We start from the raw sequence: 16,693 nt of genomic DNA, 5'->3' as shown, positions 1-16,693 counted from the left end.
TTTTGCATTTTTATTTTGCATTTTATTTTATTTCTGAAAACAATTAGTCTGTACCAGTGATTAGGTCTGTACCAATAAAGCAGACATATCCAAAAACTCGTGTGTAGTTTTGGGGGGTGAGGAATTGAAACAGATGATCTGATGTGTGGATGCCTGTGCTGTATCTGTTAGACTCTCAGCTGTTCTCCTCTGCATGTTGTGCAGCATGTGCTGATCTTGATGTTTCTTCATGTTTCAGCAGTGACGGGATCACTCTGCTATGAGGAGAGTGTGGGAGTAGCTGTAGCTGCACTTTATGCTTCAAATTCTCTGAATGTCAGAGGTGACATCAGCCCTGGACAGGATTAGTTTTTTAGGGGGTCCTGGGGTAATTTTCTCTTTTGTGGGGGTCCACATATATGTGTTTTTCTCAGACGTCCTGAATTACCTACTGTTTTTTGCTAAACTCCGTGGTCCTCTGGTAATTTTAGTCCCGTCCGGACGCACATTTCTGAGTTTCGTCACCTCACATTTAATAAAATAGCTATTTGTCCACTGCCGCGCACCGTAATTACACTTTGGGTATGTGTTTCCATGGAGATCCACAAAAACACAACAGGGAGTGGAAATGGAGGAGCTACTGATCGTGATGTCACGTGACTGAGAAAGCCAAAAAACTCACTGTTCCTCCGTTTTTGCGAGAGTTTTATCACTGAGTAGAAGTGTGAAATATTTTTTACAGACGTCCCCCTTAGAAACTAATCTCATCCAGATAGGGCTTAAGCTAGAAGTTGGTACAGTAAATATATTTAACTAGATTTTGTAAGTTTCATATTTCTAAAGTCTTGTTAAAGTCTTTTTTTAGTTGATTTAAATTGTTCATTACTGTAACAGTAACATGTCTTTTAAGAGCATTGAATCTGTTATTCTGTAACAGTAACATGTCATAGTATAAGGGCCAATATCCTCATAGCAGGCCTTTTGATTAAATAAAATTTTATCAAAAGTTAACTGGAGTTAAAGCCAGAGCACTGAGTTTAAACTGGAGTTTAAACGCTTGTAAATGTGTCTGCAGTGCTGAAACATTTCATATTGTTTGTGTTAAGAAAATGATTACATTTTTCATTTAAAACAATGATTAAACATTTATAAACTCTGTTTTTGCTTCTTTTTTCCAAGTGGCTGAAGATATGCTGCTTGTCTTGCAATTAATCATATTAAATTAATATTTATTATATTGTATTATTAAATGCTGGGGTAAAGCTTAAGCTGTCCACGATGCTGTAGTAAAACAGTTATGAAAAATCTTTTATGAAATCTAAACATATATTTGAAACACAACAGGGTTGTATTTGTATTAAACTGATTTCTGAAGTGTGTGGATGTTTTATGGTTATGTTGCGCCCCCTGCTGGGCGGAACCCGGCGGTGTCTCTCTGTTTCAGAACTGAAACTGCTGGATCATGAGCTCCTCTCCGGACCGCTGAGTGTCGCTCTCATAAGAGTCCATAGACATGACTTACTCGCTGCCTTACCAGAAGGTGCTACGCCATTTATGGCCACCAGCAAATCCTGCACCCCCTTCTCTTTTCATTGGATAACTGTTAGGCCCCCTCGGCCTCCAGCTGGTTATGTATGTGCCTGATTGCTGAAGCGGTTGTAGCTAATAAAATTAAATGCATTAATTTGTACTAAGTGAGTAAGTAAATATTGCTAAATGGTGTCTGTGAACATTACATGCTTTAATACATCAGTTATACTTTAACAAGCTTTTAAACTCCAGATATTAGCTTTTTAAAATGCTCTGGCTGTATCTGCAGCATCAGCTCACAGTAGCAGTACGCCTCTACTGATTAAAAAACTATAATAAAGATAATCTATTAAATAAAAAATATATACAATAATAAATAAAATCTGCTCGGCTTAATTGGTGTAATCAACTTATAAAATGGTTTATCTCACATATTTGCAACCACTCCCTGCAAAAATAAGAACTAAAACAAAATTGCAATGTTTCAATGTTATGTAAAACTATTGTGTTTTACATGTCGGTCTTTCAAAAGTAAAAAAAAAAACATAAGAAAAGGATATTTTGTAAAAAAAAAAAAAAAAAAAAAAAGAGTGAATTATCCTAATTGAACCATTACCTGTTAGAGGTAAGGAAAACCATTGAACTGGACTTTTTTTTGTATTAGTAGTAATGAAATAATTACACTGCTTGGTAGGTTTTTTCTTTTGTTTCAGACATCTTTTGGATAATTAAACATGCACCAGGTCAAACTGACCCCGCATTTAGCATTTAATACAATCAAACAAATCCAAACGACTTCATTCAACACTGTGAATTAGTTATAAAGACTCAAGACTCGAAGCTTGTTCTCTATGCACTGTAGGTTTTCTAGTTTGAATCAGGCGGACACGGCGCTTACCGAAGAGTCCTTGGGGTGCAGTCTGTGGCGGGGGGCGGATGTCAGCGCAGCACCGGCGTGACTTTGAGCCGGTCAGCTGGTGGAAGTGTGTGAAGTGTGCGGGTTCATCCTCTCCGTGTCTTCAAGCTGCCGAAATGCGGTTACTGACAGCAGCGCTGGCCCTGAGCCGGAGCAACCTATCCAAACCGGTTAATGTGAGTGTTTTAAATCGGTTTATAATCCGGTTTAGTTCAGATATTAGTTAAGTAATGAATCCGGTGTGCTGCTGCGTGTGTGGGTAATACTGTGTTTACTGTGGTTATGAAACGGGGGGCTCTGTGTTGTGTGTTCAGGTCGTGGTCAGCAGCTGCAGGGCCTGTTCCTCCGGGATCACCCCGAACGAGCGGATCCGCAACATCGGGATCTCCGCGCACATCGACTCGGGGAAAACCACGCTGACCGAGCGGGTCCTCTACTACACCGGCCGCATCGCCGAGATGCACGAGGTGAGGAGCTAACCTCCGGTCCTGCACTCTGCTGTAGATTCACTCACACCTTTACCCAGAGTAAACACACACACTGTACCTGATTTAAACCCTGAAGAACGTTGAGAAAATGTTCAATTTTGGGCTCAGTAACTACATGACTACTCTGTACCTGTATAATCTCTGTACAGAGAGAAAACGTTGAGTAAATGTTCTTTTTTTTTATTGCATTAACTACGTGCCTACCCTGTACCTGTATAATCAACATACAGAGAAGAAAACCCTGTAGAACGTTGAGTAAACCCAGCCGGCATTTCCATGTTGAATCAACGCTGATGTTCTGGTTGAATCATTGTTGGATTTGGTGTTGATTTTGAATAGTGAATACTTTTCTAAACCATAGCTTTAATAAACCATAGCTCACATTCGGAATGTTCAAAATCACATAGAAGAGGAAAAAACAATCTCATGATTCAAAATTAACAATTACATTTTTATACACTCTCTTTGAATATCTGAGAAGTAGAAACTGTACAACTACAAACAAAAATACTTTATTACTACAAGTAGCAAAAACTAGAAAATCCTATGATGAACAGAGTGTTAACCATAAACTTACTGCATCACTGTAGTAAAGCTGAGTATAAAGGATGTTACCCACCACTACCAATCTGATTCAACATCTGATCTCAAAAACACAACAGTAAAACTACTGGAACATGAACATACCTCCAGGTATGGTGAAGAAATTAAAAGGTGGCAAATTAAAAAGTAGTTACTGCAAATGGAAGTAAAACCACTTTTTCATCCCTCCATCCAACCAGAAGGCAGAAGATTGAGGACTTTGTGTTGATTCAACGTTACAATTTCAACATTTCAACTACAAACAATATTATCATTATTATTTAAATGTTCTTTTATACTATGAAAGGGAATTTCTAAGCACCTTATAGTTTGATTTGATTTGATTATGATTCAGAGTCGACGCGATTATAAAACAATTATTAATGCATCCTGATGCATGTTTTTTTTCTATACGGGATTTCTTTTTCCCTCATAGCATTAAAGTAAAGTGTCTGTAATGATACTAATGAATTCACTATTTAACACACTTTTTGGCACAGTTTTTATTTTTAATATACAGTTTTAAAGTTGTAGTTTTCTGTTTCTACATTTAAAAAAAAAATACTGAGACAAATAAATTGTTTCTTTCCTTGTCCACTTTAGGTCAGGGGTAAGGATGGAGTCGGGGCCGTCATGGACTCTATGGAGCTGGAGAGACAGAGAGGAATCACCATCCAGTCAGCTGCTACGTTCACCATGTGGAAAGACCACAACATCAACATCATAGACACACCAGGTATGAAGGAGCTGCTGGAGATACAGTGTGAGAATGCACGTTGAGAAAGTTCTAGATCTGTGAGAACAAGTTATTGTGGATCCACCACACTGACTGTTTCTCAATCTTCCTCCACATAAATTTACATCATCATCTTCCGTCTCTCCTCGTTTCTCCTCAGGTCACGTGGACTTCACCATTGAGGTGGAGAGGTCTCTGCGGGTGCTGGATGGAGCTGTGCTGGTGCTGTGTGCTGTAGGAGGGGTGCAGTGTCAGACCATGACTGTGAACAGACAGATGAAGCGCTACAATGTGCCTTTCCTCACCTTCATCAACAAGCTGGACCGCGCTGGAGCTAACCCCTACAGAGCAGTGCAGCAGCTCAGGTGAGCCAGAGTACAGAAACTCCTGGTTAACTCCTGGTTAAGCTCCACCCCCACATGCTCATGTCTTTACTTTACATGCATAAGCTATTAACGGTTTTTATCTGTCTACGGATTTATATACCTTCCATATCATGATACTAGCAAACTAGGGATGCACAGAAATAGAAAACGTTATGGCCAAAAAAAATGTAACATTTGACCAATTTTATATTATTTTATGATTTTTTTTTTTCCATAATATTTTTGACCTTTTTTTTTGCTAGTACTTTAGTTAAATAGTCTTAATGTATTTTTATGTACCTAACAGGCCACGATTTTGCCAATTTAATTTCTGATATATACAATCTGATAAAATTCTAATTGTAATAGAAAATATTGAAAAAATATTGAAGTTAATCTGTAACTGTCAAAAGAAAATACAAATCTTAAAATTCAGGCCTTAATAAATAAAATATATATATATTTTTTCAAATCAATATTTTTGTGAATACTAATGTCCTCCAAACCATTTTTTTTATTAGAGTTGTCATTTTTTATCTCTATTTTCAAACCTGCAAAATGTGGGGTTGATTCCTGTTACTATTCTGAAATTATTAAGTGGAGTAGAGAGTGGAATTCTTCATGTGTCCTGTAGGAGAGTTTTCTCCTATTTGGTTCAAAATAAAAATTCTTGGTCTCTTTGCAAATGCAACAATAACTAAATATCTCAGTAATTTTTTTAGTTTGTCTTGTTTTCTTCTATTCACATTTGCAGGACGAAACTGAATCATAATTCAGCATTTGTGAACATCCCCATCGGACTGGAGGGAAACCTGCAGGGCATCATTGACCTCATTGAGGAACGCAGTATCTATTTTGAAGGTCCTTGTGGGTAAGAATGCTAGATGAAACCATTCATTAAAAAGTGGCATTGTCATTACATTATGTATTAGCAAGTTTGGGTGCGTCATCGTATCATACGCAATAATCTCGCCAAAAATGCTGACATAATAACAAAAAATAACTCCATATAGAAACAAGATATGCTACACCAGGGATGGGCAACTTCCATGATGGAGAGGGCCACATTTTTTTCAGCATGACCATTGGAGGGCCACATGACCTCGCACTTCAAATAATTGAATATGAAAAACGCTACAAATGATTTTCAATAAGAACAAATTTTATATGAATTTATATCTGTATGTTTACAGCACCAACATTTATCAACAACTATTTTCTGCATATTAATGCATTTTAATACGGCAAAAGACAAACCGTTTGCTTAAAAAAAGTGCAAAAAGGAAGTCCTTCATATCAAAGAACAAAAAGTTTGCTTAAAAAACTGATTGCAAATACAGTAGTTCCTCCGTGTAAAATAAGTTCATTATAACAAGTCCTTCATAAGCAACAAGGACAAAACATTTGCTTATAAAAGTGCAAAAGGCATTTGAACTCATTTATAACAAAGAACAAAAAAGATTTAAAAACTGATTGCAAATAGCTCATTCAATAATAGCAGAAAACTAGACCATAGAGGCCCAACATTTATTGAAGCTAATGAGAGAGCTGTGGTTTGGCCTGCTGGCTCACAATGGACTGGATGTCAATGTCAATTTTCGTGGTTGTTTGGCAGCGCCCTCTAGCGGTCAAAAGTAGAATTACGTTTTTTTTGTTGTTGTTTTTTTTGTTTTGTTTTTTTATTATGAAATTATGAAATTATTTTTTATCTATTCGCGGGCCGCACTGAGTGATGACGAGGGCCGTGTGCGGCCCCCGGGCCGCCAGTTGCCCATCCCTGTGCTACACATATTCAGGGTCTAGGTAAGTTACTGTTTATGAAACATTTAGGACAAATGTGTATTTATTTATTTATATTTTGTCATGAATGATGCTTTTATTATATTGTATATTGTGTTCTATTCAAATAATAAATGATTAAAGGCCAATTTGTACTTCTGAATTAAAACCTATGACGTAGCCTACGCTGTAGCTTGATGCGTACCTCCCTGGAAATGTAAATACATGATGTTGCAGACAGTCGCGTATGTTCTTGAAAAAAAAAAAAAGGATTAATGAAGATAATATAGTTTATTAATTATTTATTTATTTATTTTCACCAAATTATAAAACTGAGCAAACATTTAAAATTGAAGTTCTTTTTGTTTATTCAAAAAATAATTTCAACACTTTGTGATTATTACTTTCTTTCCGCATTGCGTGGTTGTTTTTTTCTCTTTAGTCAGAGCATTCGCTATGATGAAATCCCGGCAGAGATGCGAGCGGAGGCGGCCGAGCGCAGGCAGGAGCTGGTGGAGTGTGTGGCCAATGCTGATGAAACACTGGGGGAGATATTTCTGGAAGAGAGGGTGCCCACTGTGGATGACCTGAAGGTCTGTCATTCTCATGTGCAGTCATTACCACATTAATAACAAGTGACTTAGAGACTCGGTGTAAGGATGTTAATTGCTGTTAGGAACTCTGGTCTTTCAGGCAGGAAGCTAGTTAAAGATCTACTGGACTTACACCCTTTTAAAAAGACTTGTAATGCTTATTTCCTGCATCATCTACATTACACCCCAGGCTGCTGTACGCAGAACGACCATCCAGCGCTCCTTCTCTCCAGTGCTGGTTGGCAGTGCTCTGAAAAATAAAGGTGTTCAGCCTCTGCTGGACGCTGTGCTGGACTACCTGCCCAACCCTACTGAGGTCAACAACTACGCCCTCCTCAATGAAGAGTGAGTCCCTGTCCCAGAGTACTGGTCTGCATGCACCTCACTATCTCTTACAACATTTACACATGCCAACATACAGAAGGTTTGTATATTGTATATAATTATAATAGGTGGTTGGTAAATATTCTGCAAGATGAAGATTTTGCACAGTGGAAAAAATTAATCAAAAGCCCTATTCGGCAGGATTTGTTTCTCAGGGGTTCCTGGGGTAATTTTCTCTTTTATATGGGTCCTCTGTGAATTTATTCCCATCTGGAACGACAATGTCAGATGTCCTCTGAGAAAATTACAGGCTGAATTATTTCCGTTTTTTTTCGCTGAACTCTGTGGTCCTCCGGTAATTTTAGTCCCGTCCGGACCCAAATCTGAGTTTCGTCACAGCTATTTGTCCAGTACTTCACACCGTAAATATTCTATGGGCACGCATTTCCACGGAGATCCATGTAAACACAACAGCGAGTGGAAATGGAGGAGCTACTGAACCTCCTGTTTTTCAATTGCAGTCCGGATGCAAGAGTTTTATCACTGAGTAAAAGTGTGAAAAAATTTTCACAGACGTCCTCCTGAGAAACGTATCCTGGCTACATAGAGCTAAACTGTCAGAAAAGTTACCCAACACCATCATTTCCTATGAATCGCAATAGGAAGTCGTGTGTAAGACGTGTGTCCCAATTATGGCCCAATCCCATTTCATTTCTTTCTTTCTTTTTTTTTTTTTTTTTTTTTACCCCCTAGTTTTTGTTTTCAAGTGTAACAGAACTACAAAGGAGGAGGGGTGAAATCCTTCCCCTGAGAATCGGGATATCCCTTTATGCCACCAATACAGAGATATCTATAGCAGTGGAGAGCTGCTAGTCAATTAGTTACCTTCAGGGCTTTATTGAATATCTTCAGAAAGGCGGCAGGTGATGCAGAAATTAATTATTGCTGTCAATTCTTTTTTTCTCTGTGATGAGAAGCTGAACTCATTAGTTTTATTTTATTTTTCTGTTCCACCTTAAATTCTGCAGCTTCTGCCCTCTGTTGCACAATTTAAGGTGGAAAGGGAAATTTATCTTGCTAGTTAGCTACTGAGACTAAATACTAGCAATTGTTTGTTTGTTAAAAAGCAAATGGCCATAAAAACATTAAAACACAACAACATTAAAACTACATATTAAACTGTGGTAATCAAATGGTTATCATAATTTTTGCTCAAATTTGTGGGTTTGAAGGGCTGTGTTTAGCGTTAAACTTCCCCTTGCCCCTCCAGTCTAACAAGAATCCAGACCCCTAGGCATGTATATGAAAAACAGAGGAGTAGGGTTAAAGTGGTGAAATGGGATTGAGCCTAAAAGAAATAAATAATAATAAGTAATATAAGTTTAAAATAAAGCTTTAGACTAGATTAATTGAAACAAAGTTTCTACATATGTAAAGCCTTATAAATCTTTTGATAAAATTTCAGCTGTTATCTGAAGTACGTCTGAATATTATTATTAAAAATTTTTTCTTTATGTATTTAGGGAGTCAAGTGACAGCACTAAGATTCTGATGGATCCAACAAGAGATGACTCAAAGCCGTACGTGGGGTTGGCCTTTAAATTAGAGGTAAGTTTTATTTGTTTATTTATTTGATGCTTGTATTTTAGATATGTGATTTGCTATTCATTTCCTGCTTATGTGTTTCTTATGCGCTAGGCTGGACGCTTTGGTCAGCTGACCTACGTAAGGGTGTACCAGGGCTGCTTGAAGAAAGGGGAGTACATTTACAACACACGCACTGGCAAGAAGGTGCGTGTCCAGAGGCTGGTGCGCCTCCACGCAGACCAGATGGAGGTGAGAGATGTCTGGCTATTTCAGTAATTGATTAGACTAGCTGAAAAAAAAATACTTTAAAAACTTCCTGCAGTCAGGAAGTGTAGTTCACATCAGGCTTTAAGTGCCTTTTAATGGACGGCTGTACACATGCATTTGTGGACAAGCTGAGAGATATACAAACAGTCGTCACTAAAAGTGAAAGAAGCATGTGGACTGAGGCGGTAGAGTAATATTACAGATTTTTTTACACAAATATCACAGTTACACAGAGTTATGCAGTTCTGGAGAGTGGTTAAGTGCAGCTCCACCAAAGTTACATAGTGCAGCATCAAAGACAGCATTGTCCTTATTACAGTTATTAGTGTACCATCAACATGATTCTGAATTAGCTGTTTAAAAGCATCTAATGCACAGTGCTTATAATCTTATTCTTTTTTTCTTTTGCTCTACTGAGTTCTCAATTGTTATATTAATTATGTCTGTCTATGCAGGATGTGGAAGAGGTATATGCAGGAGATATCTGTGCCCTGTTTGGAATCGACTGTGCCAGCGGAGACACCTTCACAGCTCGTACAAGCTCCAACCTCTCCATGGTAAGAGCAGAGACCTTTTTGTTGTGTGTTTTATGTGAGAAACTTCCTGTAAATTATGCTTCTATATAATGTGATCTACGTTTCAAACAGGAGTCTATCCATGTTCCTGAACCAGTCATCTCCATGGCTATGAAACCAGCCAATAAGGTAAGAGTTGCATTCAAGCATTCACAAAGAGATTCAAACTGGGAAAACACAAGGACAAATAGTTATGCTCCATTTCTTCTGTTCCGTTTAGATCGACACAGATAAGTTCTCTAAAGGAATCGCCCGCTTCACAAGAGAGGACCCCACTTTCAGAGTGCACTACGACAATGAGAGCAAGGAGACGGTTATCTCAGGCATGGGGGAGCTACATCTGGAGATTTACTCACAGGTACAGCATCACACCCACGTAAATTACGTGTGCTTTTACACCTGCCTTGTTTGGTCCGGACTTTCGGTCTTTTCATTTTGGTCCAAACCTAAGTAGCAGGTGTGAAAGGGGCCGCGAATCACGGTCCGGACCAAAGGAAGGCGGAGTTAGACGTGATGGTGATGATTAAAGGATGTAAGAGTATCACACAAAGGTCTTTGGTGCGCTCCTTAAACTGCAGTGTAAACACAAAAATAGGCGGACCAAATATATTCAATGTAGCGAACACATGAACCTTGGTTCGGACCACGGTCCAGACTTTCAGGTTTGAAAGCACCCTGAGTGTCATGATTTATGCCGTATTGTCCATAATGACTAATTTATTATTATTTTTTGATAATATATTGTCCCAGAAATTATGATTCACATTAATATAGTCATTTTAAGACCACTGTAAGACATGAAAATAATGGGGAAAGTTATTTTCACTGGAATATTAAAATGCTTAAATATACTAAATCAACAATACAGTTTTTTTGTATGTGTATAGAGGATGGAACGGGAGTATAACTGCCCTTGTGTTATGGGGAAACCTAAAGTGGCCTTCAGGGAGACTGTGACTGCCCCTGTTCCGTAAGTACTGCTCTCCTACCTCTTAAATCTTAAATGACTGTCTGAGTTAGAGTTAAAAACTCTTCTTATAGAGAGACATGCAGTTGTTTTAGGACACATTAGCCTTTTTCCTCGGGCTCTGTCGGGACAGGTTTAAGAAAATGGTCTGTGAGGTGGGCCTACGTTTTTTTTTTTGTTTTTGTTTTTTTTAACAGCATGATGATCACAAAGCTAACAGCAAAGTAACGTACCACACTGTTATATAGTAAATATAGTAAGAATGTTATAATCAGTCAGTGCTGGCCTGCTAATATTAAAAGCTGTGGCTGTCGCTCGGTTTCATAATGACTATTTATGGAGCACACCAGGTACAACAAAGCAGTGGTTGTGTTCCTTAATCTGCACCTTTGACTTAATGCGTCCTTGGGTTATTATTTTAATATCCTAGCAGCCAACCAACAAAGCATGATACATTTACCTCAGCAATGATATTTTAAACATAAAGTTACCTCAGCAGTGCTATTTTAATTATACTTCTATTTTACACATGTGACCTTAAATTTACACAGAAACGTACAGGCAAACAAACAGATGCTATTCTAGCCCTGTACTGCTTGAATCTTTTCAGATATAAGTCATATGTAATTCTAAACGCTTTATTTCTTTGTATTGATGTGAGTGGTGCTGGCTATCTGCCAGCATTATGTATAGTTTTGTTTAGTACAAATTATTTGTTTTTTTGCACCAATTCCTCTGAACACCTTTGCTGTTTTCTGTTTGAAAAAGATTGGTTGCCAAGTATTTGATGCAACTTCAGTAAAATTAATAAAAACACAGACCTTATGGAATTAATTTTTTTATATATATATAAATTTTACTGTCATTACATACTCGGTCGCAGATGGTTAATTGTGACCTGCTGCTGTGTGATTTATAGATTTGATTTCACCCACAAGAAGCAGTCTGGGGGATCGGGGCAATATGGTAAAGTAATAGGAGTCCTGGAACCCCTGGACCCTGAGCAATACACCAAGGTTGAGTTTGAAGACCGAACAGTAGGCACCAACGTGCCCAAACAGTTTGTGCCAGCTGTGGAGAAGGTAAGCCACAATTTATAATCTAATCTAATCTAATAATAAGTTTAATATATTTTTATTACAATTTATATGAAGACTAAATACTCCTAGGTAGTGATTGTATAAGTGTATAAAATTGTTGAGTGCCCTCTATGGCGTCACATCAATGTCAAAAGTCGGGGGCGCAAAAATTCCAGGTGGAAAAAAAAAAAAAAAATTTGCGTGTGTAAATTAAGTTCTTGTGAGCACAAATGTGAAACTAGCGAGCAAAAAAAGGGAATCATGTGCACGCTGAAGTAAAATGTTGCTCTCGAGCTTAATTTTTCTCCTCTCGGGTGCTTTTTTTTTTCCCCTCACGCGCTGTGTGAATTACCTGCTGCAGCAGTTTGTGCTCGACTCAGTTTTTTGTGCTCGAGTTTCGAAAGGGGTGGTTTTGACAGTTTGGGGGCGGGGCCAGGGTCACCTCCCTCAGCAAACGCTATTGGCTGATATCTCCAGGGTTTTTGACGGACCGCCTACCTCCACGAGCCGGAGGAGGGCGGGGAAAGAAGGACAGCAGGAGAGTTAGCTAAGTGGCTATGCTAACATCCAAACAACCCGCTCTCCAGCGCGCCGGCTCTGACTGCCTGGGTTTAGTGCCCAAAGTGACCCGCTCTGTCTGCCTGGTCTCTCGTCTGCAGCTACCGTCTCTCGCTTGGAGCGATCGGCTTGCCGGCTCTGTCTGCCCGGGTTGGCGCCTAGAGCGACCAGTCGCGAACGGCACCGGTCACTACAGGCGAGAGAGCGGGCAGACAGAGCGGGTCGCTTTGTGCATTTAACCCGCGCAGACAGAGCTGGCGAGCGGTCGCTCTGGGCACTAAACCTGGGCAGACAGAGCCGGCGCGCTGGAAAGCGGGTTGTTTGGATTGTAGCATAGCCAGTTAGCTAACTCTCCTGCCGCCCTTCTGTCCCCGCCCTCCACCAGCTTGTGGTCTGTCAAATATCAGCCAATAGCGTTCGCTGAGGGAGGCGACCCTGGCCCCGCTCCCAAACTGTCAAAACCACCCCTTTCAAAACTTGAGCTCAAAAAACTCAGCACAAACTCAGCACAAACTGCTGCAGCAGGTAATTCACACAGCGCGCGAGGAAAAAAAGCACCCGAGAGGAGAAAAATGAAGCTCAAGAGCAACAATTTCTACAGTGTGCTCACGATTCCCTTTTTTGGCTCGCTAATTTCACATTTGTGCTCACGAGAAGTTAATTTACACACGCAAAATGTTAAAATTCGCTGGTTAATTTTTTCACCTGGTATTTTTGCGCCCTCGACTTTGATACTGATGTGAAGCCATAGCCCTCATCTGCAGTATGTTAAATATACCCATGACTGTAAACTTGAGTAGAGTTTTATATTTTTTCCACATGTAAAAGTGCTATGCATTCACGGCAGGGAATAAAATCACACTGCACTCTGTGGCTTTATCTCACAGATATCTCCACATTATACAGTGAGTGAATCTCAGTAGACTCTACAAAGGGCCCGATTACATCTAATACACACAGGTTCTGGGTGGTATTAGATCATGACTGACAGTCCTAGCCCTGTAGTCCTTAATGGCACTTGGCTTGCTGATTGGAGGTCTTCTCTTCAGTATTTAAATGGAAATGTGTGCAAGCTTGTGGGATTTGGTGGGTCTTACTGGTCCAAAAAGCTCTAATTAAAATTACAAGCATGCCTTCATGGTCCTCTTTGAAGATGCAGTGAGGATAGAAGTAGGAGCGAAGATAGATATTGAAGAAATTCATATCCCCCCCACTCTACTCCAGTACTCTAGTTCTCACACACTTTTAAATGTAATTATTTATTCATTTACTTTTTCTCTTCACAGGGTTTCACTGATGCCTGTGAGAAGGGACCTCTAACGGGTCATAAGATATCTGGTGTGCGCTTCGTACTGGAGGATGGAGCAAATCACATGGTGGACTCCAACGAAATCTCCTTCATCCGAGCAGGAGAGGGCGCTATGAAACAAGGTTAGATCTTCTCACATCTCAGTAGATGCTTTGTCTCTGTATGTTTGTTAAATTTCACATAATACAGATATATGTTGTTTTTTTCTACAGCTATGGAGAATGCTAATGCAGTCATTCTGGAGCCAATCATGTCAGTGGAAATTGTGGCTCCTGAAGAATTCCAGGGGATGATCATTGCGGGAGTGAACCGCCGGCACGGTGTCATCACAGGGCAGGATGGGGCGGAGGGATACTTCACACTGTATGCTGATGTAAGTTTGCAAAATATAATTAGAATAAACTCTGTTTCTCAGAGAATGTAACTACCAATTTTTCCCAAGACATGTTTAAGAACTTTTGTAATGGAAACACACTGTATAATCTCAAGAAACTTTCGATTTTGGTCATATATTTCTGCTGCTGAAGACAGCTGTGGCCTGTCTATTTCTCCATTGTAACTGATAGCAGTTAATATGTTAGCAACGATAGAATTAGCATGTTGTAGCATTATTTCTTTGGGCAAGATCACTTTTAACGTTCTCAAATGTCTGCTGCCTTGATAACCTTGCTGCACATGGACAACTAAGTATGAATACCAGCACCACTTAAATGGCTATCGCTGTTAGTGGTTGTGATCATTTATATAGCTTAAGGGCAGCTTAAAGCTAAAAGGTGCTGTAGCTTATTGCTTACCTGTTCATGACCAAAACATTTTTCCTCTAGTCCCACTGGGCTCTAAACTGCATATATTGGACACATTGCGTTTTACTCAAGATGCCGACTCTGCAACATGCTGTTTAGTTGCATTTGTGTTCCATACCTGGCAATCCGGGGTGTGGAAACTGTATATATATATATATATATATAATATTTAACGTAGACGTTCAAGTGAATAGTGAATCACAAATATTAAAAGTGAATCAATCTGACCCAGTATGTTTGGGTAGATCGGCACATTTAATATCAAACCACTGTAAAGGACTATAGCTGGAATGATAAGGTGAGCGAGGTCCCAGCTCATGTTGTGTTAGATAGGTAAAGTGTCTGAAGAGATGAATGGCCAGTAGAATTGGTCTGGGGCTGTTTGGAAATAAGCAAATCCATGCTTTCTCAGATAAGCACCTAACGAGGTGTTTCTGATCTGGAATTTGACTGTAATCAAGGTTTTTTATATCAGTATTAAAATACAGAGGTGTTTTAGAAAGCTAATCCTAATCTACCTGTCTGCTGCTCTATTCCAGATTCCTCTTAACAACATGTTTGGGTATTCAACAGAGCTGCGCTCCTGCACTGAGGTAAGAAAGCAAACTAAAGATATTTAGGCCCAAACCCATTTCACCTCTTGGCCCTACCCTTCTGTTTTGTGTGTGTACACCTAGGGGTAGGGTGCCCCGGTTCTTTTTAGGCTGGAGGAATAGGGTAAAGTGTTGGGTCTAAAGGTGGTTACCTCCCAAAGCATGGCTTGATTGACTAGTCTGAACACTCCGAACCATGCCTTGGCCTGCTTGAAGAGGTGTTGTGCTGAATTCAGCACTACTGCCAAGAAAATCACCCCTCTCAGGAGTGCATTCTGTGTTATGTATGTAACCATGACTGAGATAACCGTGACATTTGGCAAGTATTTCTAAGTAAGTAAGACGCACTCCTGAGAGAGAGTGCTTTTCATGGCGGGGTGCTGAATTCGGCACAACACAGGCAAGCCCGCTGAGCAGTAAGTGATAGAATAGAATAGAAGAGACGTAAGCAGGCTCAGGCACAGATTGTTTAAACGCAGTTCGAGTGCAGGCCAGCAGGCAAGTAGGGAGGGGGCAAAACCGTGCTCCAGCACAATTCAACTGAACCATGCCTAGTGTGAGTACAACCTAAACAACCCTTCAAACTGAGATAGAACTGAGAAAGGCTCACTCAAAACAGAGGGCTTTGGGAATCACTGGCAAGATGGAGGCACGAACGACCAAAGAAACCCACAAATTTGAGAATTTTCCTTGTAAAAAATTAGGATAATCGCTATATATCCATAGTTTGAAGTGTAGTTTCAATGTTTTGAGGTCATTTCCTTCATAACAAGCAATTTTTTAGTAGTTTCTCTGTAGCTAGCTCAGTAACTTTCCTGTCCCACACTAAATACTGCAACAGAAGGCCCAGAAAGTGTACATTACAGATATTTTTGGGTGCAACTTAAAAGTAATCATTAGAAGGGGTGTCGAGAGTTTGCAGAATATAGTATACAGTATGTTAAAAAAAAAAAAAACTTTTAAGAAGGAAACATGTTATAACCCTTAAATGTAAGTTAGTCAGTCTCGTGTCTGATAAGACTGGAACAATGATGTGAACAAGTACTGAAGAAATGTTTAATTTCTGATTGGAGATATTAAGTAGGATGTGAAAGAATTGCACATTTAATTATATTATTAGCTTTTAGCTTTAGGAACATGGATCATATTCCTCCTGTGTTATATATATGTTATTCAGTTGATCAATGTATTAGTATTAATATAAATGTGTGTGTATTTGTGCCGTAGGGGAAAGGAGAGTACACCATGGACTACAGCAGATATCAGCCCTGCCTGCCCTCTGTCCAAGAGGAGCTTATTAATAAATACCTGGAGGCAACAGGCCAGCTGCCTGCAAAGAAGAGCAAATGGAAGAACTGAGCAACATGTATACATAAACACACACACACACATTCAACCCTCATCTGTCAGAAATTGGTCATTAAAATAATTTATGTATATTTTTAAGCTCTCACTGCTGAGTGGAGCTCAAAGGACAGCTTTGGGCGTGTACAGTGGTGGTTTTGTACTATGTACAGCATAAATGTTGTGTCTAAATGATAAAATGTCTATTAATCTTGTATCTGTGTGTTTTAAATTTATTTCAATTCAGGATGGCTGGGGCATTTATTCTATATAAAAAAAAAAACTATTCAAATACTATTCCATACTGTGAGGACACTGA

General features: G+C 39.4%; 1 protein-coding gene across 1 annotated transcript; it reads left to right on the top strand.

Annotated features, from left to right (window-relative positions):
* The first annotated feature begins 2,445 nt into the window (after nucleotides 1–2,445).
* gfm1 (G elongation factor, mitochondrial 1) lies at nucleotides 2,446–16,589 on the top strand. Its single transcript, XM_022678774.2, has 18 exons — nucleotides 2,446–2,601; nucleotides 2,740–2,892; nucleotides 4,099–4,231; nucleotides 4,392–4,596; nucleotides 5,351–5,467; nucleotides 6,818–6,968; nucleotides 7,159–7,313; nucleotides 8,816–8,900; nucleotides 8,991–9,128; nucleotides 9,602–9,703; nucleotides 9,794–9,850; nucleotides 9,942–10,079; nucleotides 10,609–10,691; nucleotides 11,608–11,770; nucleotides 13,612–13,756; nucleotides 13,847–14,007; nucleotides 14,977–15,030; nucleotides 16,258–16,589. Exons 1-18 carry the CDS (start codon nucleotides 2,446–2,448, stop codon nucleotides 16,387–16,389), a joined length of 2,328 nt encoding a protein of 775 aa, XP_022534495.2. The 3' UTR covers nucleotides 16,390–16,589.
* The last annotated feature ends 104 nt before the right edge of the window (nucleotides 16,590–16,693 follow it).

The sequence above is a fragment of the Astyanax mexicanus genome, chromosome 4 (genome assembly GCF_023375975.1).
Source record: "Astyanax mexicanus isolate ESR-SI-001 chromosome 4, AstMex3_surface, whole genome shotgun sequence".
Taxonomy (NCBI): Eukaryota; Metazoa; Chordata; class Actinopteri; order Characiformes; family Acestrorhamphidae; genus Astyanax; species Astyanax mexicanus.
The sequence above is the reverse complement of the archived record's forward strand: the minus strand, read 5'-3'. Positions and strand labels throughout refer to the sequence as shown.